The 27,168-nt window shown below is 45.7% G+C and overlaps 2 protein-coding genes across 16 annotated transcripts in view; one reads left to right on the forward strand and one right to left on the reverse strand.

Moving 5' to 3' along the window:
- The first annotated feature begins 1,503 nt into the window (after positions 1–1,503).
- Positions 1,504–10,786, forward strand: SLC31A2 (solute carrier family 31 member 2). 2 transcript variants are annotated; one of them, XM_082404218.1, is made up of 5 exons: positions 1,545–1,621; positions 2,671–2,869; positions 5,462–5,528; positions 8,442–8,631; positions 9,728–10,786. In XM_082404218.1, exons 3-5 carry the CDS (start codon positions 5,462–5,464, stop codon positions 9,894–9,896), a joined length of 426 nt encoding a protein of 141 aa, XP_082260344.1. In that variant the 5' UTR covers positions 1,545–1,621; positions 2,671–2,869; the 3' UTR covers positions 9,897–10,786. The 2 variants fall into 2 exon arrangements, with proteins under 2 accessions (XP_082260343.1, XP_082260344.1); XM_082404217.1 differs by lacking the exon at positions 2,671–2,869 and having other exon boundaries at positions 1,504–1,621.
- Positions 10,787–13,164: 2,378 nt separating this feature from the next.
- The window catches only part of FKBP15 (FKBP prolyl isomerase family member 15), a 55,590-nt gene continuing 41,586 nt past the window's right edge, over positions 13,165–27,168 (reverse strand). For 3 of the 14 annotated variants that reach the window (XM_082403777.1, XM_082403782.1, XM_082403774.1), the window contains 8 exons: positions 26,016–26,187; positions 23,961–24,124; positions 20,437–20,628; positions 19,535–19,687; positions 18,428–18,568; positions 17,700–17,807; positions 16,744–17,387; positions 14,314–15,351 (listed from right to left, as the gene is read on the reverse strand). In XM_082403777.1, coding sequence (XP_082259903.1) covers positions 15,054–15,351; positions 16,744–17,387; positions 17,700–17,807; positions 18,428–18,568; positions 19,535–19,687; positions 20,437–20,628; positions 23,961–24,124; positions 26,016–26,187 — 1,872 coding nt within the window. In that variant the 3' untranslated portion in view covers positions 14,314–15,053. The other 11 variants (XM_082403779.1, XM_082403778.1, XM_082403776.1 and 8 more) reach the window with 11 other exon arrangements.

Raw genomic sequence — 27,168 nt, forward strand, 5'->3', positions numbered from 1 at the left:
GCAAGAAGAACAGGGCAACTCATGCTCAAAAGACCCAAAATCCCCGATGGGCTTCAGGGAAGCATTCTTAAAGGCAAGGTGAGGGAGGGGCATGTCAGGGTGTGTGATCAGCTGGTGCACAATTCTCTGATTGGTTGATGGTGAGGTAACAGGTTGGTGTCACAGGGGTCAACATTATTAATGCTCAGGCTCCAGTGGGTCTGGGGGTTACATGCTCATGATCATCTAGTAGTTAACTTCTTCCGTTTGGTGGGGTTTTAGTATCTGTAAAACAAATCAGGAAATTTGCATCAGATATTGTTATCTAGGTACTTCAGGGAGGAATTAAAAAGATTCTGTGACTGCCACATGGCTGATTTACTGTTTAAATTCTTACCTGTTTCTCCTGGCCCAACTGCTATTTTTGTCACTACATGTTCACCCTTTCAATCACTAATTCTTGAGTCAGGGGAGGCTTAGGAGACAACAGCTTTTCTACAAAGAAGAGGCAGGCAGAGGACATGCTGGGAGGGGTCTGTCCCGGGAAGGCCCCATAGGGTCCTGCTCAGTTATGACAGAACAGAAATATTTGCTGCTAACAATGACAATGGCTACCATTTTTTGAGCAAGCTCCCACTGCCAGGTTCTATGCTGATAATTTAACACACAAGACTTCATTTAAGCCTTACAATACCTCTATGACATAGATTCTACTATTCTTTCCATTTTACTGACTGACCAGGAAACCAAGGCTCAAAATATAAAGCCATTTGCTGGAGGTCCCATAGCCAGTTCTTGCTGGCTCAGGATTTGAACTGAGGTCACATCCAGGTTCAATGTCTGCTAGTAAGGTTCAAGGTCTCTGGAAAGGTTTCTCTAAGAAGCCACTTTCCTCATAGAAGGACTGGAAAAGAGTTCTTCTAAATATATTTAGGATACTAAATATATTTTAAATTAAATACTGTTAAAAGTCCCTCATCCCCTATAAAACTTCCCCCCAAAAACTGGATGGGTGAAATGGACAAACAATACAGAAAAATAGAAATACCAATAAGAAAAAAGTTTCCCATCCTAGTAATCAAAGCAATACAAATTAAATTTACAACTGTGTATTGCTTTTCACTTATCAGCTTGGAAAAGAAAAAAAAGAAGAAGAAGAATGGCTACATTAAAAGCCTAGGGCATAATTTCTTTAATTTACTTCTAATTTGTTTCTATTAAGTCCATAGGATGGACTCTTCAATCTATAACTCAACATGTGTTAAGCTTCGCACGGTTTATTATAACAAGCAACAAATCTTTTTATGATAATTGCGAAGACAAGTCAAGTGCAAAACAGAAAGGGGCCAAACGGAAGGCAGGAGGGAGTCCGCTGTGCTGGCGGCTCTGGCCCAGCGACTCGCTTGGCATGGGACCTGGGGCTAGGCAGAGGGTCCGGCACGTGGGTGCGCCCGAGGACACGCTGAGTGGGGCGCGCCGTGGGGACCACAACTCCCAGGCGCCCGCGCGCGCCTGGCCCCGACCACGTGACCGCGCGGCCTCTGCTGCGATCCCGGCGGCTGCGGGCGGGACTTGGAGCCCGGAGACCCGAGCGAGCAGACGCGGCCGCGGTGCCCGGCCGCCCAGCCTGCTCACCATGGCGGTGAGTCCGGGCGTCGCCGAGAGGAGCGGACGCGGGGTGGGCGCTGGGGCGGGGTCCCAGGAGCAGCCGACCTCTGGCATCCCGAGGTGCCCGCCGCCCCTGGCCGAGGGCTGGTGAGGGGGTGTGTTGGCAGCCTTGTCAACAGCGGGAACAGGGCTGGGGGCACGTGAGAGGCAGAGCTGGCCGCGTTTTTGGGGTTTCCTTTTTATTTGTCCCTCCTGCTGGGAGTCAGTCCGGCTCGACGAGTAGTCATTACGCGCAGCTGTGGGGCGGCTGAGGGTCGGGGCGCGGTGGGTGAAGGCGGAATAGAGGGGCCCCTGCTCTGGGCGCAGTGACTTGGGAGAGATTCTGGGAAGGCTCCCACGAAGAGGGAATGCCCGGAGCATTTCAGCCTGAGGCCGGGCGCGCACACCCCCCCGGGCCGGTTCCCTGTTTTGGCAAGTTCGTGGTCTGATTCTTTTGGGGAAAAAAAAACCAGACCCAGCTGCTTTCCATCCTCCCTACACTTGGGTTAGAAATAGCGTTTCAGATAAACTAGTTTTCTTGGTAGAGTTCACCTGGGCTGGAGAGAATGACAGCTTGCAAACCTCTTTGGTCTTTGAATAAATCATATACGCAATTTTCTTCATCCCATGGAGAATGTCGTAGAATTGAAGATTCAGGAAGCCAACGCAGGTCATTTAGTCAAACGCACACACCCACCTCCTGCCGGTCCTCTAAAAGGGGAAACGGATGGGAAAAGCTTATGTGAAAAGTTACCCAGGGACTTCCCTGGTGGTCCAGTGGTTGAGACTCTGCGCTTCCAATGCGGAGGACGTGGGTTCCGTCCCTGGTCGGGGAACTGAGATCCCACATACCACTCTGCGCGGCCAAATAATTAAAAAAAAAAAAAAAAAAAATTCCCCAGTCAGCGGCAGGACAGCGACCTTAATCTTCCCCTAAACTCTTCGGGTTGTAACTGAGGGCACTTTTCTCAAAAGTGTAAGTAACCCCAAATGAGAAAATAAAGAAGCAAGCAAGTCCCACGATTGCTGTCTTCTTCACCACAGCCCCTCCCTAGCAGGGTGGGGCCCTGAACAAGGCGCAGATAACTCAGCTACTGGAGGCCCGGATTTATCCTAAGCAGTGAAACAGAATGAGAGGGCCGCCCCTTGCATATCTGACCATGGGACTATTTAACTGAAAACTGCAGCTCCAAGTCAGGGTGTGCTGATTTGAATCTTTGTCTGCTGTGAAAAGGCAAGAGAGGTGAGTCTTTGTCCCTTCCTGGCTACTTACTCCCCAGTGGGGTGGACACTATATGGACACTTTCAGCTTGGAAATGCTGGACTGTCCGTCTTCCCCTAGCTGCCTCCTGCTTCTCCTTCTTCAGAAGATGTCCTAGCCACCTGCCTCACCGGATGGGTTAGGTGTCCCCCAGGGGTCTTCATTCCCAGTACCCCAGCTGGCTCCCCTGTGCCTCTCCCCCTTGCTGAATACATACACCCCGTTGTAATATCTGTTCACTCCCTCTCCCCTAACAGATGTTAGCTCCTTGGGGGCCAAGGACTTGTCTCCTTTATCTCTGTATCTCCAGCACCTGCACCCCCAGCACAGCAATGCTTATTGATTGAATTAATTGTACTGTTTGGTGGGTGTTCAGGTCTATTGCAAAAACTGTTTGGGGCCCCAGAGATAGCTGGCCCAGGACCAAGGATGACTGAAGGAACCCAGTTATGGAACCTCTCTGGTTAATTAGCCACAGGGGACATTCCAGTCATGTCAACTGCTTTATCAGGTGAACTCAGAGAAGGGGTAGGCGCCTTTAGGCGCCACACCTCCCTCCACCCCACCTGCAGAGATGGTGCCAGAGGCTTCTGAAATTGAATGAGCGCAATTCCAGTATAAATGGAATTTCACAGGATTATTTGTACCCGTTTGTTTTTGCATATTAATCTTTTGTGAACATTTTGCCACCTCAACTGATATTCTCTTTGAAATCTTAACATGGGATGTCTCTGGGTAGTAGGACTCAAAATGATTTTTACTTTCTTTTTGGTATTGTTTCAGCTTTCTACATTGAGCAAGTACCACTTTCATACTAGGGAGATAAAAAGCTATTTTTATTTTAAAGTTATTCAACATAATTTTTAAAAGACTGCCTAGGTTTCCATTTTCGTCTTATGAGGTCTCGGACAAATCCATTCCCCTCTTGGGACTCCTTTTCCCCATCTGCAAATGAGAAGGGGTTAGAAAGGGACTAGAATTGGACCAGATCAATGTTTTCCACACTGAATTTCAGCAGAGCTCACACGTCTCTCCCCTCTTCACCCAGAGCCCTGCGTTTTATATAGTGGAGTTACAAGGAAGATTTTATTTGCTGGTGTTCCGTGGAAAAAAACTGAAAACCAGGGGACTAACAATTCTCTGAGAAAATAATTAAGTCCTGGAGATATAATGTAACAGCATGGTGACTAGTTAATAATACTGTATATTTGAAAGTTGCTGAGAGTAGATCTTCAAAGTTTTCATCACAAGAAAGAAAAATTGTAACTGTCTTGATGGATGTTAACTAGACTTCTTGTGGTGATCATTTTGCAATATATACATATATCGAATCATGTTGTACACCTGAAACTAATATGTTATTTGTCAATTATATCTTAATTAAAAAAAAAACTTTCTGAGGACACTTCTAGCTCTGGCGTTTGAGGATTCTAATATTTGGCCATTGTCTTTGAAGGCAAAGGCTTCCACCAACTGATCCCAACTCAGCCAGGATCTCCTCAGCTGGGTGAGCACTGACAGTGTTTCTAGAGCTGCTTCTGCTGGCTGAGGTCTTACCCTGTGACAAGAGGGAAACTTCCGTTCCTTGAGAGGGTGAACTAACTGATTGATCTCTCTGGCTTTAATCTTGCCAAACATAGTCATTAAGCCTGATGCGGGCATTTAGAATCATCATTCAGTTCCCATCTTGTTCTCCTTTCTTGGTCACTGAGAGGCAGCATAGATGGATAGGGCTTTGGCATCTAACTAGGCTCGAGTTTGAATCCCAGTTCTGCAAACTTGTTAGCTTTGTGACCTTCAGCAAATTACTTAACTTTTCAGAGCCTGGTTCTCCGTTTTCCTTCCTGTAAGCTGGGTCTAATTGGCCCTGTCACACAGAAGACTGTGGTGAAATGAGATAATATATGAAAAGCCCTTGATGCTACCCTGAACACAGGGTGGACCAGCTGCTTTTCGAGAAGAGCCTTCAGACAGGTGCTGTGTGCTCATTGCTTCTACCTTCATTCTTTCTATAAGACTGTGCGTTCATCAAGGGCAGAGACATTAACCTTTGTCCATAATGTGGGGCACACAATTGGGCTCAGCAAACGTTTAGTGAATTTCAAGTGAACAGGTGGGCGGTACAGACTGAAGACAGCTGTCCCTGGGCCCTTCCATGATAAACACTGCTGGAGCAGAACAGCTGGGGCCCAGGGGGTAAGAAGAGGCAGTCATTCCTCAGTCTAGTGCTTCTCCCATTGGCTTTGGAGGGCACAGGGGAGTCATCTCAGCATGACCTGAGAGCACTGTGACCCAGTTGGCCCAGTGAGGATGGGGAACTCCCCACCAACACCTTACTTCTACCTGGAACAGGGCCAACTCAACTGTAGCTGTACTGCTGACCCACTGTGGGACCCTGGGCAAGTCCCTGCCTTGTCTGGCCTCATTTGGCCCTGATGACCCCTAATGGCGCTTCCAGCACTTAAGTCCAGTGACCTCATTTTCCTGGGCCTTTACAAGAGGTTGCTGGAGAGCATTAGGGAACACAATTTCCACTGCCCTAAGCCCCCTGTGATGCAATCCCTTCTCTTTCAGATGCATTTCATCTTCTCAGATGAGGTAGTGCTTCTCTTTGATTTCTGGAGTGTCCACAGTCCTGCAGGTAAGAATTGGGAAGCCTTGTACCTCCAGGCAGTGGGAACCTGGGTTCTCGTTATTGTTATTCTCGGTGGACATTTTAGCGAGCCTGACTCCTCTTGCATAAACATTGAGCGGGAACTTTGCATTTATAATTCCATTTGGAACCACTGCCCTTCAGATTGCAAAGGGTTCTGTTATCTCACTGATGCTCACAAAGGCCCAGAGAGAGGCTAGGGGGTGCAGCTTTCCCCTCTATTACAGGGGAGGGAACTGAAGCCCAGAGAGGGGAAAAGACTCGTCCAGGGTCACACAGAGTAAGCATCAGAGCCAGAACTAGATCAGGGCCTCTTGTTACCTCTTAGCACCTCCCTTATACAGGGTTCACTGTCCAGCATCAGATCAGAAGCCCAGAACAGCTGCTGCAGCCGTTGACCTCAAATGAGAAGAGTATTCCTTTAACTTGAAAAGGCAGAGTCGGGCACTAATTCATGATGGAGTTATATTTCCACTTAAGTACTTGCATTTTAAAAATAGACTGGTGAGATGAGAGCTTTCACTCCCATGATCCAGTTGTCTCTGTTAGGAGCCCACATCTCCCATTTGCCCATTCTCTCCAATCCTTCTATCTCTTTCTAGCTCTTTATACTTTCTCCTCCTATATACCTTTAGACCCGATTCATATTTGTGTTCTTCCACCTGTCGCCATTTTTACTTTCTGGTTTTATAATCTCTGCTGGCAACCTATGGATGGAAATTGCATTGATCACAATATTCAGTACACATCAGCCACCTACCAGGATCTCTCTGAAACCTGGGAATGGACTATGAAAGGCATTGTAACATAGTAGAAGGAACACAGGCATTAGAAACAGAGTAGGGTATGTTATTTCCTAGCTGAGTAGCTTTATTCAGTTACTTAGTGCATTGAAGTCTGTTATTACATCTGTTAATAGAAATAATACATGTTTCTCAAAAGTTATTTTGAAATAGTGTATGTGATTTTGTTAACTATAGCTTGCTAGGCAAATTGTAAAATACAAGTGACTACAAGAGGACTGTTCTTAGATCAGTGATGATAGTGGCAAAGGCAAAGATTATGAATAATCCAATTCTACACAGCTGAGGTCCATTTAAAACAATTTTAAAGACTGTAGTGTTTTGTAAGTGTCAATTCTTAGTTCTTAATTTATTCATTCAATAAATTTTGTTGAGTACCTTCAAAAAAATAAAATAAAAATAGACTGGAAGCAGCCCAAATGTCCATCATTGCAGGTACTGATCAAATAAATTATGGCCCTCCCTACAATGTGTTACCATTCCAGTAATCTACTGTGGGGTAGACCTAGTGGCTTAAAACAACAGCAGTCATTTTATTATTCTTTCTCAAGGTTCTGAGTTGACTGGGCTCAGCTAAGCAGGCCTCACTCAAAGTCTCTCATGCAGGTATATCAGACAGTGGCTGGAACTGGAGTCATCTTGAAGAGTTACTCTCATGTCCACTGATTGATGCTGGTTGTTAGCTGGGACTCTCAGCAGGGACTGTTAGCTGAGGTCCTTGTGGCAGGGCGGCTAGGTTCCAAGAGTGAATGAGTGTCCCAAGAGAAAAAGGTAGGGGAGAAAAAAAAGAGAAGAGAGAGAACAAGGTTAAAAAAAAAAAAAAAAAAAAAAAAAGAACTCATGCCTAGTTTTTAAGACCTAGCCTTGGAAATCAGAGAACATCACTTCCATCTTTACTGCTTGAGGCAGTCACAGAGGTCTTCTCAGGCTAAACGGGAGGGAACATGGACCACACCACTTGATGGCAGGAGTGTTGACACTGTAGGATGAGCATGTGGGGTGAGATATAGTGAGGTAGCCATCTTTGGAGAATCTAATCTATCACAGATGTTATGAAGCCAGAGAAATAAGGTAGATCTGTGTGAACTAAGGGGAACCCATGCACAATGTACAGTTGGATGACAATGTCAGATGCTGAAGAGTATGCACAGATAGGGTGCTGTCATTTAGACAAAGGTTTATATATACATTGAGTATCCCTGGAAAGCTATATACACAGAGGCTGCTTTAGACAGGGGCATTGGGGTTTTGGGAGACTAGGTTGGGAAGAATACTTATTTTCACTGTATACCCTTTTGTACTGTTTGAATTTGTACCATGTGCATGCAATTACCTGTAATTTTATATTTCAAAAACCTGCATCTTTTGCAGATGATTTCCTCCTGGAGGCCCCCCAAAATACTATAGCTGGACCATTTAGTATCCCTCCACTTGTAAAAGAGAAGTAGCAATTAGCAGTTAATTTTACACAGCAGTTCTAGTAAGCACTTAATGTTTTCTGTAAAATAGCTGATTGGTTTTTTCCCACTATTACGAAAGTAGTACACAGTAGAAACTTAGGGAAGTTCGGTGAACAGAAAATGAAAAACTGTATCCTAATTTGCTGAGATAATGATGACTCCTTCATCGTATCTCCTTCCTCCCAGACTTGTCTGTATATGCACACGTAAACAGGAACTTGCTATGCATGCTCCTCGCTTAACAAGAAGTCAGCACAGAGACTTGGGCTGCCTGCTGGGGCGCAGCTGGGGCAGCGGGGCACAGATGGCTTCTCCCCCCACCAAGCCCCTCACCATGCCCCCGCCGATCCCCCCGCCCCCACCGGCCCCTGGCTTTGCCGGGCAGCTTCTCTTTCTGATCTCAAAGCCACACTCCAGTAGGCCACCCCCATCAAGAAAGGGCTGGAGGGGGAGAGGGACAGGAAGTTCTGAGCCCAGCAAGGGTGGGGAAGAAGATGAGAGAGGGAGGGAGAAGGAATGGATTCAGAGTGGCTGGGGGAGGTGCCCTTTTGCCTCCTGTGCCAGGTCCCCGGGGAAGCTGCCAGAAGAGGAGCAGTGCTTGCCTGGCTGGGCCTCTGTAACTCAGCCTCCTTTGACAGGCATGGCCCTTTCGGTGTTGGTCATCTTGCTCCTGGCTGTGTTGTATGAAGGCATCAAGGTTGGCAAAGCCAGGCTGCTCCACCAGGCCCTGATGAGCCTGTCCATCTCCACCAGCCAGCAGCTCATCGAAGAGACAGACCAGAATTCTTCAAGCTCAGACCCCCCCCCAGTCAGCAGAACCCACCTCAGGTAACAGGCTCGGGACGGCGGGGGTTGGGAGGGGGGAGGGCAGAGTCCTCACATTCACCCTGAGAGCTAGCCTGGGCCCACAGGGCACTTAGCCCCACTTCCCAGAAAGGAAATTGAGGCCCAGGGAAGGACCAGCACTTGCTGAAGTGCTTACGGTTTGTAAGTAGTGACGTGAACTAGAGCCCAGGTCTCCTAATGCCCAGGCTGGAGCTCTCTGAACGGCCACATGGGAGGCTCCAATCTTCAGGACTCTGGTGCAGGCCTCAGTCTAGCAACAGGGGTGTCCACCCAGCCCTCCCCCAAATCTCAGCAGGCTTCCTTAGGTCACTAAGGCTTCCAAACCCAAGATGGGACCTGTGGCTGTCCCCACACAAATGATAAGAATCGCTGTCAGCAACGTATCCAGCTTGGTGGCGGCGGGGGGGGTGGGGGGGGGCGGCTTCTCTCTCCTTTCTTCCCTTCCTGTTCTGATAGGACAGCCACTTAGGATCCCCTTTCTGCCCTCTCTGCAGCTCCAGCTGTGCTTAATGGGCCTGCCTGTTTCTTACATGAGTGCCTCAAATAGTCACAACCCCGCTGCAAGGGAGGTATTTTCATACCTGTTTTACTTATATATGTTTTACTGATGAGGAAATTTAAGTTCAAATAGGTTAAGACATTTGTGCTAAGCCACAGTTAGTAAGTGGCAGAGCTAGGAACTAATCTGTCAACAAAGTCCATGCTCTTTCCATTGTAATACTGCCTCTCACAGTAGATTCAGGAAAAAAAAAAAATCTGCCTTACTGATGATTTTGTATTATCCCTTGTCAGATGTGACAGATTACATATCTCATTTTTCCTTTTTGCCCTGGATACCAGGAAGCTCAGAGCCAAATGTGGTGGAGAAGTGATTATCCTAAACTCCTTGTACAGGTCCCTCTTCCCCTCTCAATCACTGGTTTCTGATATGTCTCTTTAAAAAGAAATCTCTCCTGGGTTAAGCATACAAATTATAAATAAGCTAGTCCTGTAACTCAGTTGCTCTTTCTACTCCCTGACACCAACTCCTAGCTTCCAGCTCATTACCAACATTAACTTGGCTCTCCTTTTAATCTAGGTGGTTCTTGTGTCACTTCAGCCAGTCTCTACTTCATGTCGCTCAGGTGGTCATCGGCTACTTCGTGATGCTGGCTGTTATGTCCTACAACACCTGGATTTTCTTCGGCGTGGTCCTGGGCTCAGGTGTGGGCTACTACCTAGCCTATCCACTTCTCAGCATGACTTAGCTGGTGACAGCTGTGCAGGCTCTGGGGGCTGGAGAGAGCTGGGGCCCCTCCTTCCAGACATTGAACTTCCAGCCCCACGTCTCCTTTTTCTTCTGTTGGCTGTTCTCACGGCATCCCCAGCTCCTGGACACTTTCAGCTGAAGCCAGCACTTGCTCCCTGGAGTTCAGGGGCCACTGCAGCTCCTCAGCCAGGCTGCAGAGGGCCCAGGCATAGTCTTTCTGTGCCTTAAGAAGGGTGCTGTGAGCAGAGGGTGGATGGAGAGACCAGAACCCAGGGGGCAGGTTTCATGATGATGGCAGCATCTGCTGGGAGCTGTCTCCCTTTCTTGGGGAGAGAGTGACAGCAGACTAAAGGCAGAGAAGCAGGACTGTCAGCAAGGCTTTGACCTATCCTCCAAACAGAGTGAGCTCCTCCCATCAGACAGCACTGCCTGCAGGAAGATGATACTTTAATGGCTTTAGGTGTCAGGGGGCTCTTCATGGCCTTAATGCCCCCCTCTTCTCCTGATCCTCCTTCTATGCAAAACCAAGAACTGCACTGAATAATATTCAATACAAATGTTCTTTATTTATTATTGCTCACCCATAATGATCTGGTAGGGAAACATGATTCATCCATTTAAAATACTGAGTAAGCCACAGTGGGTACTGACTGAAGATGCAATAAGCAGTCAAACCAAAGGATTACACTAGTAGAGTTAGGTGGGGCTCTTCAGATATTTGAACCTTTTCACTTTAAAGAAAAGGAAAGAATAGACCCAGGGAGAGAAAAATCACTGCTGTATACTGTAATGTCTACACTCAAGTACCTCATGGGCTAGATGAAAGATGGTCTGAAGCTTTGAGAATTTAAAAAATATATTTTAATAAATATATATTTTTAAATAGTCTGTGACTGTTTTTCTGTTTCTCCTCATTCACACAGCAAGCTCATGTAACCCTGATAACAACTGCAGGAGCTGAGTGGGGCCAGTGGAGCTGGTAGTGCTGGCAGTAGGGCTGTCCAAGGACTGAGTCTGTCTGTCTGCTAAGAGGACAACTCTGTGCTCAGCGAAACCCAGTCCTGAAACACCATTCCCTCAGGCAGACACCCCCAGTGCCAGCCTAGTCAACAAACCATTCTTTTGTGCATGTAACAGACATTGATGGTGAACCTGCTATGAGAAAAATAATTGTCACATGGACTATAAACGCCCATGTCAGCACAATTATTAGCACCTTCTCTCCCTGAGGGCAGAAGCAAAAATATATCAAAACCACTTTTAAAAATTTACAAGAAGTAGCTGTAACAGAAAGTATAGCATGTGACGCCTTCAGTATTGATCAGTGCATTCTCCCCACATAAGCAGGGAGTTAGTTAGAAAGCTGCTCAGCGTCACAACAAGTATAAGATTTCTTGTCTTGCTGATGGAGGCTCCGGCATCCACTTATGTGTCCTGACCAGCTAAGGTTCCACCCCTGCCCTGGGGCACTGCTGAGATAAGACTTTCCATAGGTGACCAGCAACCTCTTCAGTTTGAGTCTCTTTATTTTTATTTTTAAAAATAAATTTATTTAACTTTGGCTGCGTTGGGTCTTCGTTGCTGTGTGCCGGCTTTCTCTAGTTGCAGCGAGCAGGGGCTGCTCTTCGCTGCGGGTGTGCGGGCTTCTCATTGCAGTGGCTTCTCTTGTTGCAGAGCATGGGCTCTAGGCGCACGGGCTTCAGTAGCTGCGCACGCGCTTAGTTGCTCCGTGGCATGTGGGATCTTCCCGGACCAGGGCTCAAACCCATGTTCCCTGCGTTGGCAGGTGGAGTCTTAACAACTGCGCCACCAGGGAAGTCCCTGATAGTCTCTTTAAATGTGGTTATACATCTGAGGCTTTCACAGCATGAAGGGCTTTTTAAAAAAATCTATGCTCTAGAGAAATGGACTATATGGTCAAGTTAAGTAGGCACTTCAACGTTCTTCAGAGCCAAATCACAAAAGGTGGTATTTTCTCTACTTGAATTTTTTTTTTTTTTAATTTAACAAACACCTATATAGTGCATATTACGTGCCAGGCAGTGTTCTAAGCACTTTACAATATTAACTCATTTAACCCCCACAATAAGGTAGAGACTATTTCTGTCCTTGTCTTACAGGTGAGGAGGCTTAGGCACACAGAAGTTAAATAAAGTCGCCCAGCTAATAAGCGGCAGAGCTAGGATGCGGAGCCAGGCAGCCCGGCCTGCAGTCTGTTCATCAACTCAGAGGAGGGTTGAGGCTGAGAGAGTAACTGGCTACGGCAGTGGAGACCGGAAAGTCTACGCTCTGTTTACCCTAACGGGGCAGCAATTCTGTTTCAGGAGAGCTGGGGTGGGGCCCAGGAGCCTATATTTCTGACAAACATCACTGCCCTCCTCCCTCAATCCAAGATGAATGCTGCTGGGGTGGCCAAGAGCCCTGGCTCCGGAATCCAATGACCAGGATTTGAATTCTTGTTCTGCTGCTTACTAGCTATGTAACTTTGGACAGGTTACTTTATCTCTCTCAGCCTCAGTCTCTCCTCTATAAAACAAGGACAACAGTGTCTCCTGCAAGGGTGGCTGGGGGTGAGACAGTCTGGGTAAAGTACTCCACAACAGTGCCTATTTGTTGAACAACAAAGTTTAGTAAATGGTAGTTTTTACTGCCTCCCAGGCCCACAAATGGGAGACAGGCTCAAAGCTGTCATCAAAAAGGATGATATCAGATCAGATGGAGTGGAATTCAGGTTCCTATCTTATAAACATTTTAAATCAGGGAATATTTTTATTAAAATTATTCTCCTTTTTGAAGACTGGCTGCATGGTCTTTAGAAAATCCTGGAATAAGTAAAATGACCACAGATATTTTCTCACTATTCCCTACATTAGTCCTGGGCCTAAACTCAGAGGGAATGGAAGCTGCTCTCAAAGCGAAGACTCAATCTCTCAGGTGCCATCATGGATGACAAGAGAACACAGGGACCCTCCCACCTTCTCTGCATGGCTTCCTAGGGTGTAGGACTACACCTGCAGGAGCCAGTGGTTGACAGGACTGGTCCTCAGACAACCCTGCTGCCCTGAGCCTTAGAGTAGCTGGGATGAGCTGGGATAGCAGAGTGGTGACCTTCTTTGAAAGCCTAAAAGTTCCAGGGTTAAGTACCAAAGGGAACATGTCACAATGCTTTCACGCATGTTAACAAACCCAGATCTGTTACAACTCCTACCCTTAGATTCCCAGAGAGCACAGACTGCCCTCAGAACCAAATTCGATTTCATCCTGAGTCAAGTTTCACTGCAAACATTTTAGTTTTGTTAATTTCAAATATTCATTGACCTCTTATATCAGCTTTAAGGCAGAGAAAAGATATATGTCCCAGGACTGCAGGCAAGGCTGTTAACTGAACCAGGTTTAGATGGTATACTCCACCCTCGGTTCTACCAGGGAGACCTCACCCCAGGTGACAGTCCTGTTGCTGGGACACAGTTGAGTACTGAGAGGCAGATCAGTCTGAGAGTTCAGAGAATAAAAAGCTTGGGAGTGGGCAGGACTCTCGTAGGGACTGGCCGAAGGGGAGCCCCCCGGCCCTTCTTCCATGGGGGACTCTGAGGCAGGACCATGGCGGGCTGCTGACAACCCCAGCGTTCTGCAGACAGGTTCACACTCTGCTTCACCTGGCCAGGCGGGGGCTCGGAAATTGGCTAACTCAGATATCTGAACTACTGTCCTCAGGATGCTCACCTTCACCTCACCCTGTGGCCCGTCTAAACCCAGGGCTGGCTGTGCAAAATCATGCTTAGGGAAAAGTTGGTAGAGAAACCTTTGCACCAGTTTCCTGGGTCTTCATCCCAGCCAGTCAATGTCATCGTCATCGTCATCATCTCCAAAAAGGGGTGTTGGGGGCGGGCGTCCCTTCATGCTCTGACAAAACAGGAAAGAGTAGTCAGTCCTCACTTGTCCCTGCACCAGATGGACTTCCCGCCTGGGCAAGGTGAAGCGACCAGCATCTGTTCCCGGCTCCAGGTTGGAAAGGAGGTTGCTGGTTAGGGTTTTACTGGAAGGACTAACCCTGAGGCCAGCGAACCGTAGGCTTCCAGAAATGCTGAGACAAGCAGTCAGAGAAGGGAGGCAATCTTTCAACACAGAGACAAGAGGACCAACTTTGGCTAATTTTGTCATTTATTTGAGAAACATGTGTACTGATTGGACAGGTCTCCTCTCATGTGGTAACTTACACATTTAGTGTCAGAAAAGAAGGGTCGAAGGGGAAAGTGGGAGTAGGATGAAACAGAGAAGCAGAGCAGCCCTCAGGGAAGAGGATGCAGGAGGATGAAGGGAAGCAGGGAAGAATACAATCACATTTGAAAAAACGACGCTGTGGCCTGAGGCGGTCTGTCTGGCTCTGGATGCGGCCCCACCATCTGAGAGAGAGTTGAGCTTAGAGGCTTAGCCACACGACCAAGTGGAGAATCCCGAGATGAAGAAACCCCAGGAACACAGGGCCAGAGCCTCCTACCCCTGACCTCTCTCCCTCCCTCACACCCTCCAATCAGGTAGGAGGATAAGGGGGGATTAACGGGCCTCCGAGGAAACTCTCCCCACTTCACATGACTTGAGCCCCTGGCCTTTTTCTTCCGGGTTGGCAGGGAACAGGTCCCATGGGGGCAGCGGGGATTGATGCTGGACATAGGCACACTGAGTGTCCTCTACTAAGGTACCTTCTGCTCTGGTGGCCTTCCCTTTGGATGGTCCTGTGAAGACTGATCATGGGCCAGAGTAGTTCCCGAGAAGTGAGGCTACGCTATCAGGGCTTAACCCATATTCTGCCCAGGGATGTTGTGACAAAACAAGGCAGCTGATTGGAAAGCAGGCTGATGAAGCAGAAAATGCTTAGAAACAGGTGGTCTTAGTAGGAGCCTGGGGTTGTAGTCCTAGCTCTGCCGTTAACTCACTCTGTGGCTTTAGGTAAATCATCCTTCTGAGCCTCAGTCTGTTTATGCATGAGGATGCCAGACAAGAAGATCATCAACGTCCTTTCCAATTCTAAAATATAATCCCTTAGCAGAGCTGAGGAAACCTGAGGCTTCAGCACTCTAATACAGGACTAAGCAGTCCAACTTTCTTTACTTCAAGTAGAAACCACTGCTGCATGAATGGAGACTGTGGTCCTTTGTCAAGAATAAAGTGCTATCTGACCATCCCCACCATGCTTACAGAGCTGCCCCCTCCCAACCCCAAGCCTGCTCCCACAGGGCCCTGAGCACAGAGCCCAGGGAGAGGGCCACCAACAGACTCCATTCCTCTTCTCACAGCCAGCAGGGAAGGGCCCCCAGGGAGCAGTGTGAGGACCTGGCAGCGCCTGGGACTTCCTTACCACCTCGTCTTCATCCTCCTCCTCAGCCTGTGCTTTGGGCCTCGGAACTTTCAGAGCTGTCCCTTTAAACAGTTCATCCTCTTCATCCTCAGAGAGACTGAAAGAAAAATCAGGAAAATCAAGTCATAGCAAAACGTTGTTTCTGCTCCAGGCCACAATGCCCACAGGCTCTGGGGTAAAAATCCAACAGAATCCTGGGGTAATCACTCAGGAATTCCTCCCTCTCCACACTGGCCTCCCAGCACTCTTGACTTCCTCCATAACCTACAGAGTGATCTTTTTTTTTTTATAATTTTAAAATAGATTTATTTATTTTTATTATTTATTTTTGGCTGTAGTGGGTTTTCGTTGCGGCACGCAGGCTTCTCATTGGGGTGACTTCTCTTGCTGCAGAGCACAGGCTTTACGGGTGCGGGCTTCAGTAGTTGTGGCATGCGGGCTCAGTGGTTGTGGCTCTTGGGCTTAGTTGCTCCGTGGCATGTGGGATCTTCCTGGACCAGGGCTCGAAACTGTCCCCTGCACTGGCAGGTGGATTCTTAACCACTGCGCCACCAGGGAAGTCCCCAGAGTGATCTTTTATAGCCAGTAAATCAGACCACGGCACCCTTCTGCTTAAATCCCTTTAATAGCTTTTCACTGCACTTAAAGTCCAAACTTCTAACAGTGACAACAAAATCTCACATGACTTGGCTCCTACTGAGTTTTCCAACCTCAGCATAACACCACTCTCCTCCCACTGTGCCTTCTTCCTTGATTGTGTCATGTCCCTCCTACCGCAGGGCCTTGCACGTGCTGTTCTTGCTTTCTGCAAATGCTTCTTCCCACTCTTGGCAGGGAAGGCTTCTATCCATCCTTCAGGTCTCAGCTTAAATGTTACCTTCTCAGAATCCTTCCCTAATCACTCTACCTAAAGTAGAATAATTCCTTCTAATCACTCTATCTAAAGTAGAATAAGCCCCTCTTATCACTCTGATGTAGAATAACTCCCCCTTTATTCTCTATTAGACACCCTGTGTTTTTTTTTTTATAAAGCATGTCATGCATTTATAACATACAGTTGACCCTTGAAGAATACAGGTTTGAACTGTGCAGGCCCACTTATATGTAGACTTTTTTCAATGAATATATACTAAAGTACTACACGACCCGCAGTTGGCTGAATCTGGGGATGAGCCAACTATAAAGTTACACACAGAGGGTCAGCACCCTTCACCCCTGCGCTGTTCGAGCTCAACTGTGTAAGAGTCTGTCTGTCTTGTCCACCAGACTGTAAGCTCCTCAGCTCAGGAACAACTCTGCCTTGCCTCCCACACTACCACAGTGCCTGCCACAGAGCCTGTTACGAATAGATGTATGAATGAATGAATGACTGAACGAGTAAGTGAATCGGCCAGCCAGGCTCTGAGGATGAGTCACCAGCCCTGGAAAAACCAGAGACAACCTCCACACGCAGCCGCCTTGTTCCTGCAACTCTGCCCAGGGGACACACCTGGGATGCTGAGAACGGTGTTCGGATCCAGGCACTGCTCCTACGGCCGCAGACGCTGCCTCTGTGCCGTGCGGCTCCCGGGAGGGAGCAGCGGAGCTAGTGCCATCCTCGTCTTTCTGGAGCTCTGGAGCCTGAGGCTCTCCTCCTGGACTTTCAGGCCCCACAGCCAGCGGGTCCACCTTCTCGGGGTCTGAAGTCAGGGGCAGTCTCGTGGAGCTCTCTTGCTCCCCAACACAGGCATCTCCCAGTGGGCTGGCTGCCAGCGCCTCCTCACCCTCAGAGTCCACAGTCACAGGGCCTGGAGGCGCAGGGGGAATTGAAGCTGGGGGCCCCAGAGCTCTTCGGGAGGGGAGGCAAGCCGGTTCTTTTATCTCTGAGCGCGCCTCTGCTTCCGAGGGCTCCCCTTCCCTTCTCTGCGCATCATCCTGGGGAGCGGGGAGGGCCTGAGGAGGCAGTGGGGCAGCTTCCTGGACCACCTGCTCTGACGGCACCATGGGGGGCTCCCGCCTCTCCCTGTTCAAGGGTGCCTGAGACTGTCCGGAAGCACTCCGAGGTCGCTCCTCTTCTTCTTCCTCTTCCTCTTCTTCATTGCTGCTCTCTCCCTTCTCTCGCTCGTGTTGGTTTAACAGCCGAAGAGTCACCATCTGTTCAAAAGCCAAGAAAGAGGAGAGGATCACTGACCGGAAACAGAGGCACTCCTAGGCACTCCTAGTTCTCCTATTAACACAATCGGTCATCTAGTTCAAGTGACTTTGTTTTTCAGTTAGTTTTTTCCGTTCAGATGACTTTGTTTCTTCCTCTCAAAGGAGGCTGTCCTTATCTGTGCAGGTAAGTCATCCCAGGCATCCTAGTTACTGATGAACAGCCTTGAATCATTTTTTTTACTCAGGATCCCTTAAACGGTACTTAAGCAACAAGATACCCATCTCAGTGAAACAATCGAGAGCCAGCTGTACCTTGATAGTGTTCATGATGGTCCCCAGAATGGTCCTGCCATTGTAAGACTCCTCCAGCTCAAACTCTCCCCGCAAGGACTGAAACACCTGGTTCATGATCTTCTTGACCTGCATGACGACATGAAGAGAGAAAAACAGTATCAAAAATGTACACTGCCAAAATCAAGCGACTAAGGGATGCATGTAACTTCCAGAGAGAGGTTTGGAAGGCTAAAATGAAGCCCTCTTAGAACTCTACAGCGGGACACAGCTGGTCAATGACTGAGACACCTAAGGCTGTCACTGTGGAGGGGACAATGTTAAATAATGAGCAGCACTTGAGAGGAGGGCTGTGAAGGATGGGTAAGCTGTGGCCTGTGTGCCCAAGACTGCTCAAAGACCATTCACTGCTGCTTTCCTCCCGCCGTGGCCACCACTACAGCTGTCATGGGCTACGAGGATTAGTGGCTAGAAGATGCTGGGCACACTTCCCAGTCCTCTCCTGTGATTTAGAAACATTTCCCTTATCTGTCAAAACCTCAGGATAAGGCCCTTTGGGGGTTGCCACCAAAGAGATAGGTTCCAATGGGTTAACTGTGACTTAAGTCAGGTAAGTGGGAGATCGATAAAGTTAGGAAAAAAGCTAACAACACAACAAACTGACAAACAAAATTTCTTTCTGAACGCCTGATGTGCACATTCAATCCCCTGACATGACATGGCTCACTTCTCCGAAATCTCCAGCTCACCTTCTCTGAGGGGTCAGCGGCAGCAGCAGCAGCTTCAACCCCAGACATCTGGGACTTGCTCTCCAGGTCCTTGATGCGCTGTGCATTTTGCTCTGTCAGGGCTGTGACTTGGGCCTGGAGGGCTAAACACTGCAAAACAGACTGTGGCTGAGGCCTTGGAACCTGGACTTCCAGGTGAAGGTCAGGAAACCCAGGAGGAGGAGAACCATCCTAAGCTACAAGTGTCAACCTCACATCGGTCTGCTGACATCCACAGCCTCCGCCCCCGCCCACAGGCCTGCTGACTCAGGGCACTCCATTTCCTCATCACTCAATCTCAACTCACAACTTCATCTCCTCTTTACCAACAAGGTCACTAGCCTTGTTCCTAATCAGGTCAAGAATAAAATAAAAAGGCGGGGGGTGGTGGTGGCAGGGTTTGATAACCCTAGTCACACAGACATATGAACAGTGGACGTTCAACCTATTCACCTACAAGATTGCCTTCCTCATCTCTGAGTCAGATTTTCAACTGGGTACTTTAAGAAACTGACCTCCAGATATGAGGACTTCGGCGCTAAGCCATCCCTCTCTCTCTCTCGTTTTTATGCCAGATGATCCCACCACACCTGTGCTCCAGCCCACCTCAGGGCCTCTGCCCAGAGCCTCTGCCGCCTTCCCCACCTGACCGAAGCTCCTTGTCCTTCTTGGCTCTGCTCCCCTAGGCACTTCCTCTTCTGGGTCTCACAGCATTTAATGCTTATCTCTGTTCCTCAGTCTCCTTTTCTTGATTGTGAGATTCTTGAGGAGAGTTCTTTGTAAGCCCTTTCCCTAACACAGTGTCTGGAACCCAACCGGCACTCAATAAATATTTGCTTAATAAATGAAGTATCAGATTATAATGGAAAACACGTTCCAGATCATAAATGCTGCTTTTTCTTTTTCTAGGTCACTGACCTGTCATCCCAAATGAGTATGTGAAAGATTACTGATAAACTGCAGAGCTAAACAAGTATGATTCTGTTTTCAAGCTATTAACATCTTTCAGGTACAAAAGGATCTGCAAGACTTGAACAACCTGTTTGCCTCAAATTAACAGGGCTGTCTAAGCCCAGGGAAAACACCCACCTTCTCCTCAAGATGGAGCAGCTTCTGCTGCCTGGCATCTCTCTGTGCACACGCCTCCTGGTACTGCTGCAGGTGTTCATTCTTGGCAGAGGCCAACAGATGTTCACACTTGGCTTCCCACTGGGTCTGCAGCTCAGCCTGTACTAGAGACAGCTGCCAAGAGAAAGTAATCCCCGTATGCTGGGGGGTCTAGTCACATCTAAGGAAGCCCGTCTTCAACAAGGCAAAAACAATCAGCTAAGAGCCCAGATTTAGCAAGGAAACAACTGTTTGGAAGACCTTGGTTGCTAGGACTCTAAAAGGTACTCCAACCAGGTAAAGGTGTGACTGTCTAGAGAGGTCCCAGGAAGCCAGGGCCCTAGTATGATCATACTTTTCAGGATCTGGGCCCTTAAACTTTATGGGTTCAGAAGAAACTTATTTTTGTCCAAATTCCCATAGGTGATCAAATTGAGGGCACCAATTCACTCTAATTAAAGAACATACAAACATGAATTTAGGAACTTACAAAAAGAAAGGCTGCTGTCAAATGGACTAGAGATCCAGCTGTGTCCTGCCACTATCCCTGGTTTGCCTGCCTAATTACCTAAATAAGTCCCTTCTTTTCAAGGACGATAATGTGCCTGAAGGATGGTGTCTGGTGGGTGAGGACGTTGGCCTTATGTTTGGAATGTTTTTATAAAGACTTTTTTCCTTCATGTTTTACTTATAGTAAAATTCTCACTAAGCTTTAAAAAAGGAAGAAGATTCTCCATTCGATTCCTGGCTCTTCTTCCACCTTTGTCCAAAGTTAGACCATCAACTACGAGAAATCTCATCCTAAAGGATAAAGAAGAAACTAGAAACTTTTCTGAGTCCTCATGCCTTCCTTTTATTTCCAAAGTGCTTCAGCTTCCCATTACCTGCTCTGCAGCTGCTTGGTCCGTGGACACCCGAGCCTTTTTCAAGAGCTGTCGAAGTTTGTCCAGTTCCTCCTGGTGTGATTTACGAATTTCATCTATCTCCTCCTCAGCCTGACAGCGCTCTTGAGCTGACTTCTTTTTCCTTTCTGAGAGGTTCTTAGGAACAAGAGAACCATCATCAGCTCCAGTTGTCTGATAGAGGATAAATGGAGATGGCGATGGTTGGTGGTGGTAGTTATTAACGTCACTGGGTCCTTACTTTGTTTCTGGAAACAATTCATTTTTTCAATTTAACTTCCCCTATATATTTAACATTCTTGGCTACTGGCAGAAAAAAATTGTGACAACAAGAAGGAAAACAAGAAGAGCTTTATCTACCATTCTACGAAGAGATGGGGAATATCTTAACAGTGGTTAGGGTAGAGGGAAGTAGATACTTTCACAATCTGCTGGTAGGAAAATCACAATCCTGTGAAAGGACCTTCAAAATACGCACACACAACCAGAATTTACACAAATTATAATTTAAGGAAGCAGTAGATCATGTTCATAAAGATAACGTGCTACAAGGATGGTCACTGCAGTAGTATCTAGAACAATGAAAAACTGAAACAGCCCCCCAAATCAGAAAGAACTGGTTTTTAAAAAACCTGATAAAATCATAGAAGAAACTGAAAATATAGACCAAGATTTATCCCCTAAAAAGGCACTAGGCCAAAAGGACTTTACTAGAGTTTTATTAAAACCTCAGAAAGAGGTTGTTCTTTTCATATTTAAACTGTTTCAGAGCATAGAAAAAGACAGAACTGTTTCCAATCCATTCAGTGGGGCTAGTATTACCCTGATATTAAATTTATAAAACATCAAAAGATACTATTAAATAAAGTTAAAAAACAGCAAACTAGAAAAATGTTTGTAACATCTATGACTGACAAAGGATTAGCACCTTTAATAGTGTTTCTAAATCAAACTAATATTACAATAGATAAAATAGCAAAGGACATTAAAAAGAATTCACAGAAGAAATACAAATAGGCATTAAATATATGAAAGCTTTAATACTACCAAAAACACATATTAAGACAAGATAGTATATTTCACCTATCAGACTATAAAGATTAGAAAAATTGATATGTGCAGAGTTGGAAAAAGTATGGAGAAATGGGCTTGATCACACGGTGCTGGAAATGCAAGCTAACAAACTCTTCAAGCATAATCTGGCAATATTTATTTCAAAAATTTAGATGTTAAGCATTCTTCTCTGATGCAGCAATTCTAATTCGAGTGATCCATTTTATGGAAATGCTCAAACGAATTTGCAAAAATAGTTATATAGTACAAAGATGTCCACAACAGCAATGCTTGAAATAGTGAAAAAAGGGAAACATAAATATCCATCAACAGGTGAATAGTTAAATAAACTATGGTACAGCCTCACAGTAGACTACTATGTAGTAGTTATAAAGAATGAAAATTAAAGACCTAAATGTAAGACCGGACACTATAAAACTCTTAGAGGAAAACATAAGAAGAACACTCTTTGACATAAATCACAGATCTTTTTTGACCCAACTCCTAGAGTAATGGAAATTAAAACAAAAATAAACAAATGGGACCTGATTAAACTTAAAAGCTTTCGCACAGCAAAGAAAACCATAAACAAGACGAAAAGACAACACTCAGAATGGGAGAAAATATTTGCAAATGAAGCAATTGACAAGGGATTAATCTCCAAAATATACAAACAGCTCACGCAGCTCAATATCAAAAAAACAAACAAGCCAATCAAAAAATGGGCAGAAGACCTAAATAGACATTTCTCCAAAGAAGACATACAGATGGCCAACAGGCACATGAAAAGACGCTTAACATCACAAATAATCAGAGAAATGCAGATCAAAACTACAATGAGGTATCACCTCACACTGGTCAGAATGGCCATTATCAAAAAATCTACAAACAATAAATGTTGGAGAGGGTGTTCAGAAAAGGAACCTTCTTGCACTGCTGGTGGGAATGTAAATTGATACAGCCACTATGGAGGTTCTTTAGAAAACTAAAAATAGAACTACCATACGACCCAGGAATCTCACTACTGGGCATATACCCTGAGAAAATGATAATTCAAAAAAGACACATGCACCCCAATGTTCACAGCAGCACTATTTACAATAGCCAGGACGTGGAAGCAACCTAAACGTCCACTGACAGATGAATGGATAAAGAAGATGTGGTACATATATACAATGGAATATTACTCAGTCATAAAAAGGAATGAAATTGGGTCATTTGCAGATACGTGGATGGACCTAGAGACTGTCATACAGAGTGAAGTAAGTCAGAAAGAGAAAAACAAATACTGTATTATTAACGCATATATGTGGAATCTAGAAAAATGGTACAGATGAACCTATTTTCAGGGCAGGAATAGAGATGCAGATGTAGAGAACAGCCGTGTGGACACAGGGCTGGGGGAGTGGGTGGGAGATTGGGACTGACATATATACACTACCATGTGTAAAGTGGATAGCTAGTGGGAACCTGAGGTATAGCACAGGGAGCTCAGCTCGGTGCTCTGTGGTGAACTAGACGGGTGGGATGGGGGTGGGTGGTGGGAGGTCCAGGAGGGAGGGGGTATATGTACACATACAGCTGATTCACTTCCTGTACAGCAGAAACTAACACACCACTGTAAAGCAACTATACCCCAATTTAAATAAATAAATAAATAAATATAAAAATAATCAACACTGCAAAAAAAAAAAAAAAGAATGAGGAAGTTCTCATTCTTATTAGTATAATGGCCACAATACAATTTTTTTTTAAAGTATTAAATATGATCCCAGGGGCTTCCCTGGTGGTGCAGTGGTTAAGAATCCGCTTGCCAGTGCAGGGGACACGGGTTCAAGCCCTGGTCCGGGAAGATCCCACATGTCACGGAGCAACTAAGCCCGTGCACCACAACTACTGAGCCTGCACTCTAGAGCCCGCAAGCCACAACTACCGAGCCCACATGCCTAGAGCCCGTGCTCCGCAACAAGAGAAGCCACCGCAATGAGAAGCCCGCGCACCGCAATGAGGAGTAGCCCCCACTCGCCACAACTAGAGAAAGCCTGCGCACAGCAACAAAGACCCAACGCAGCCAAAAATAAAAAATAAATTAATTAATAAAAATAAATAAATAAATAAATACGATCTCATTACTGTTAAAAATGTTATCAGCATACATATATGGATGTACATTTATTTTATACATACATGTATGTATGTATGTGTAGGTATATATTATATACACAGAAAACAATCTGGAAGAATAATCATATATCTTTTATAGTTGTTGCCTCTAGTGTATGAGAGGGGGAAAAGATAAATTTTATTTTTTATTTTATACTTTTCTGTATTATTTGTATTTGTTACAATGAGCACATGCAACTGTAATTTTTCAAAGGAAAATAAAAATGTTTATGAAACAGCTAACCCTGGCCACTTGGGCCCAACAGAGAAACTTCAGATGTAGAACTTACCTTTTCCAGAGACTCCTTCTCAGCTCGAAGGTCAGTCAGCTCCTCCTCCAAGGACGTCACCCTGAGTTCCAGTTGTCTCCGGCTTTGCTTTTCACTCCTGAGTTTGGACTGTGCTTGCTCAGAGGTTTCTTGGAGCTCTGGGATATGACAGCACAGAGACTTGGCTGCAGAACCAGAGCTGCAGTGGGTTGTATGGCACCCCAGCGCCGCCTTCAAAGCTGCATTCCATCATCTCCCAACACTACCACACGAGCCTCTTCCACTCACTTCCTCCAGCATCACCTCACTGACCAACAGCAGGTTTATCAAGCCATAAACTGACTCCCCCATCCATCCATATTTATCTCTGCACCTACATGTCACCTTCGACACATACAAAATGGAAGAGAAATGTTCCAAGTGGTCAGAGACCACCTTCGGAATATTACCACTCCCACAATTCCATTTCAGTCATCATCTCAACACACTGGACTCAACACATTGAGATCTCTGTTTAGTAGTGGTCCAGGCCCTTTCTCACTGCCTGGGTAAGATATTCTCAACTCTCTTGGTAGCTGGGACATTCTACCAAGAGTCTGCTTTCAAAACATTCCTTCTCAAATAAAGCTATTTGGAATATTTCTTAAAAATGTAATGCATCAAACAACAAGGTCCTACTGTATAATATAGAGAACTAAATTCAATATCCTATGATGAACCATAATGGAAAAGAATATTAAAAAAAGAATCTATATATATGTATAACTGAATCACTTTGCTATACAGTAGTAATTAACACAACATTGTAATCAACTATACATCAATAAAAAATAATAATAAAAAAATTAAAATGTAATGCATCAAAATTAATTTTGTTGGAAAACTTTTGAGATCCTTATGGTGCCCTTAAGGTAACTGTCACAGGGCACCACAAAAACAGGAAAGAGGATATCTGTACGACATTCAAGTCTAAGATTTTCCCTCAAGTGCGCCCAAGTGATGCTCAAAAAAGGAAGGGATTTATCTTCAAGGTATCACTTCACCAACTGACATCAGTGTTTTTTAGCTTTCTTTTTGGGCAAGTTAATTTTGCTTTTTCGTAACTCTGCTGCTATTCCAGCCACACACCACCCACTGGTCCCATCTGTGCCTTCCACATGTGTTTCTTTATACAAAGTGGTGGATGAATCAACATGCCAGTCTCCACAAATCTGCTTTTCAAGTCACCATGTCTTGAGCAGCACCACTGTGCCAGGCACTAAACTAATACTAAGGGAAGGACTTTACAAAGATGAGCAAGACACCATCCTTGCCCTTCAGAGGCTTGCATTCTAGAAGGGAAAACACATATAAGTAGTGCTGATCAAAGGCTATCTCTGATAATGGGCATAATAATGCACTCGGAGATGAAGGATTTTAAAGGAGATCAAATATTCTAGGAAAAAAAAAGGGAAAGTTTCTGAAAGAGGCAGTTTTTGGAGAGAACTGGAGGCAAATCTTGGCGATGGTGGGCACACCAAGTCCAGAGAATAGCATGGATAAAAAGCAAGGCAAGAAATACAGGATGTGTTGAAGCAGCAGGCTGGCTAGTATGTCCAGAGCTACGTTGAATTGGGCAACATACAGGAAATAAGCTAAGGTGGAGGGGCCTTGTGTGCCAGGCTGAAGGACTGCAATCCATGCTCTAGGAAAGAGGCAACTGCAGCAGGAAGCACCTGCTTCTTAAGCTTCTACTGAGTCACAAGTTAAAGGAACCCTTCAGTTAGATTAGTCAGTCACAAGTTAGATTAACTCTTCAAGGCCTATGAGGCCAATCCTAAGTACCAAGGATACTCAACACTCGCCCAAACAAAGCAGAACTGTGGCCACTGATCAACTCTAAATGGATAGTCAGTTCTTCTGTTGTCCTTTATGCCAAACAATCATGTAATAGGTTTATACTGGTTCACCTTAACCTTTGGCTCTGTCCTTCACAAACTTCATTAGCATTATGCCAAATGGACTGGGAGGAAGGAAACAGTGTAATTCTTTAAGTTTACATTGTCAAAATCCCAGCCCCCTCCAGCAAGGGCATACCTGAGAGCTCTGCCTGCAGTTTGGCGAGTTGGCCCCTAAGGAGGTCCGTCTCCTTCATGCTTTCTGTCAGCTGTACCTGCAGCTCCGTTTCTTTCTTTTGGTGAGCGGTCATTTTCAGGTGTAGATGAGAGACCTGTGCAGTGGCTGCTGCTAACTCTTCCGTCACCTTGGCCTGAACAGTAACAAAGTACGATGTCACTTTAAACATGGTGATGGCCCAACCTCACATACTCTGTGCTGGCTGAACTGGTAGGAAGATAGCTAAGGCCACCTTCAACCTGAATTAAGCCCAAATCAAGCCCTCAAATGTGCCAGGTCTCTGACTCAGGAATGCCCTTGCAAAACTTTGTCCTTAGGAAATACTATGCAAGAACACAAAAATTTTGCTACAAGGATGACTGATGCAGCATTGTTTATAGTTGCCAAACAATGGAAACACAAAATAATTTTAAAAATGAGCTTAAGCAAATTGATATATCTATCCTGTATGCAACTATTAAGAATAGCGTTATGAAAAAATACTCAGTGGCTTGGTATACAGTCACCACCTATTGTTAAATCTCACCAATCTGATACATGAGAAATGGTATTCCTGCCATTTTCTAAGTTTCCTATAATGAACAAGCATTTTTTTTAACAAGAAAAGGGTATTTTAAATTTTAAATTGAATGCCTTTGATGGCAATCCACTTCTCAGTCTACAACTTCTCCCTAGCACTACTGTACTAATATTGGGTTGGCCAAAGAGTTCACTTGGGAACGAACTCTTTGGCCAACCCACAGTAGTACTATAAAGATCGGTCACGTGAGAGTAACTGCTTTGGGGGTTCTGTGAAGAACAGTGGTAATAAAAAAAGGGAACACTCCAACTTCTTTGACTGCTCAATGCAGTTTTAAATGGTGCTCTGTACTGGCCAAACAGGAGCTAAATATTCTCAAGTAACATCCGATGAAGTCAAAAAGACTACCCTGGAAAACTGTCTACAGATATTCTGCTTATGAAGGGCAATGATGAAAATGATAATTAAAAGGATGGTCAATGAAAAGGAATGGTAAACAAATGACAAATATTACATTCATTTCACCTGAATTGATGTGCTCCTGTAAAAAATAGGAGAAATCAGATAACAGGAAAGGCAGTGAGTGACTGCTCC

The sequence above is a fragment of the Balaenoptera borealis genome (genome assembly GCF_965194805.1).
Source record: "Balaenoptera borealis genome assembly, chromosome: 8".
Classification (NCBI taxonomy): domain Eukaryota; kingdom Metazoa; phylum Chordata; class Mammalia; order Artiodactyla; family Balaenopteridae; genus Balaenoptera; species Balaenoptera borealis.

Coding starts and splice junctions, on each gene's coding strand:
- SLC31A2 (XM_082404217.1), top strand. Junction 5,529..8,441: donor GAGTGTCCACAGTCCTGCAG/GTAAGAATTGGG, acceptor CTCCTTTGACAG/GCATGGCCCTTTCGGTGTTG. Junction 8,632..9,727: donor GTCAGCAGAACCCACCTCAG/GTAACAGGCTCG, acceptor CTTTTAATCTAG/GTGGTTCTTGTGTCACTTCA.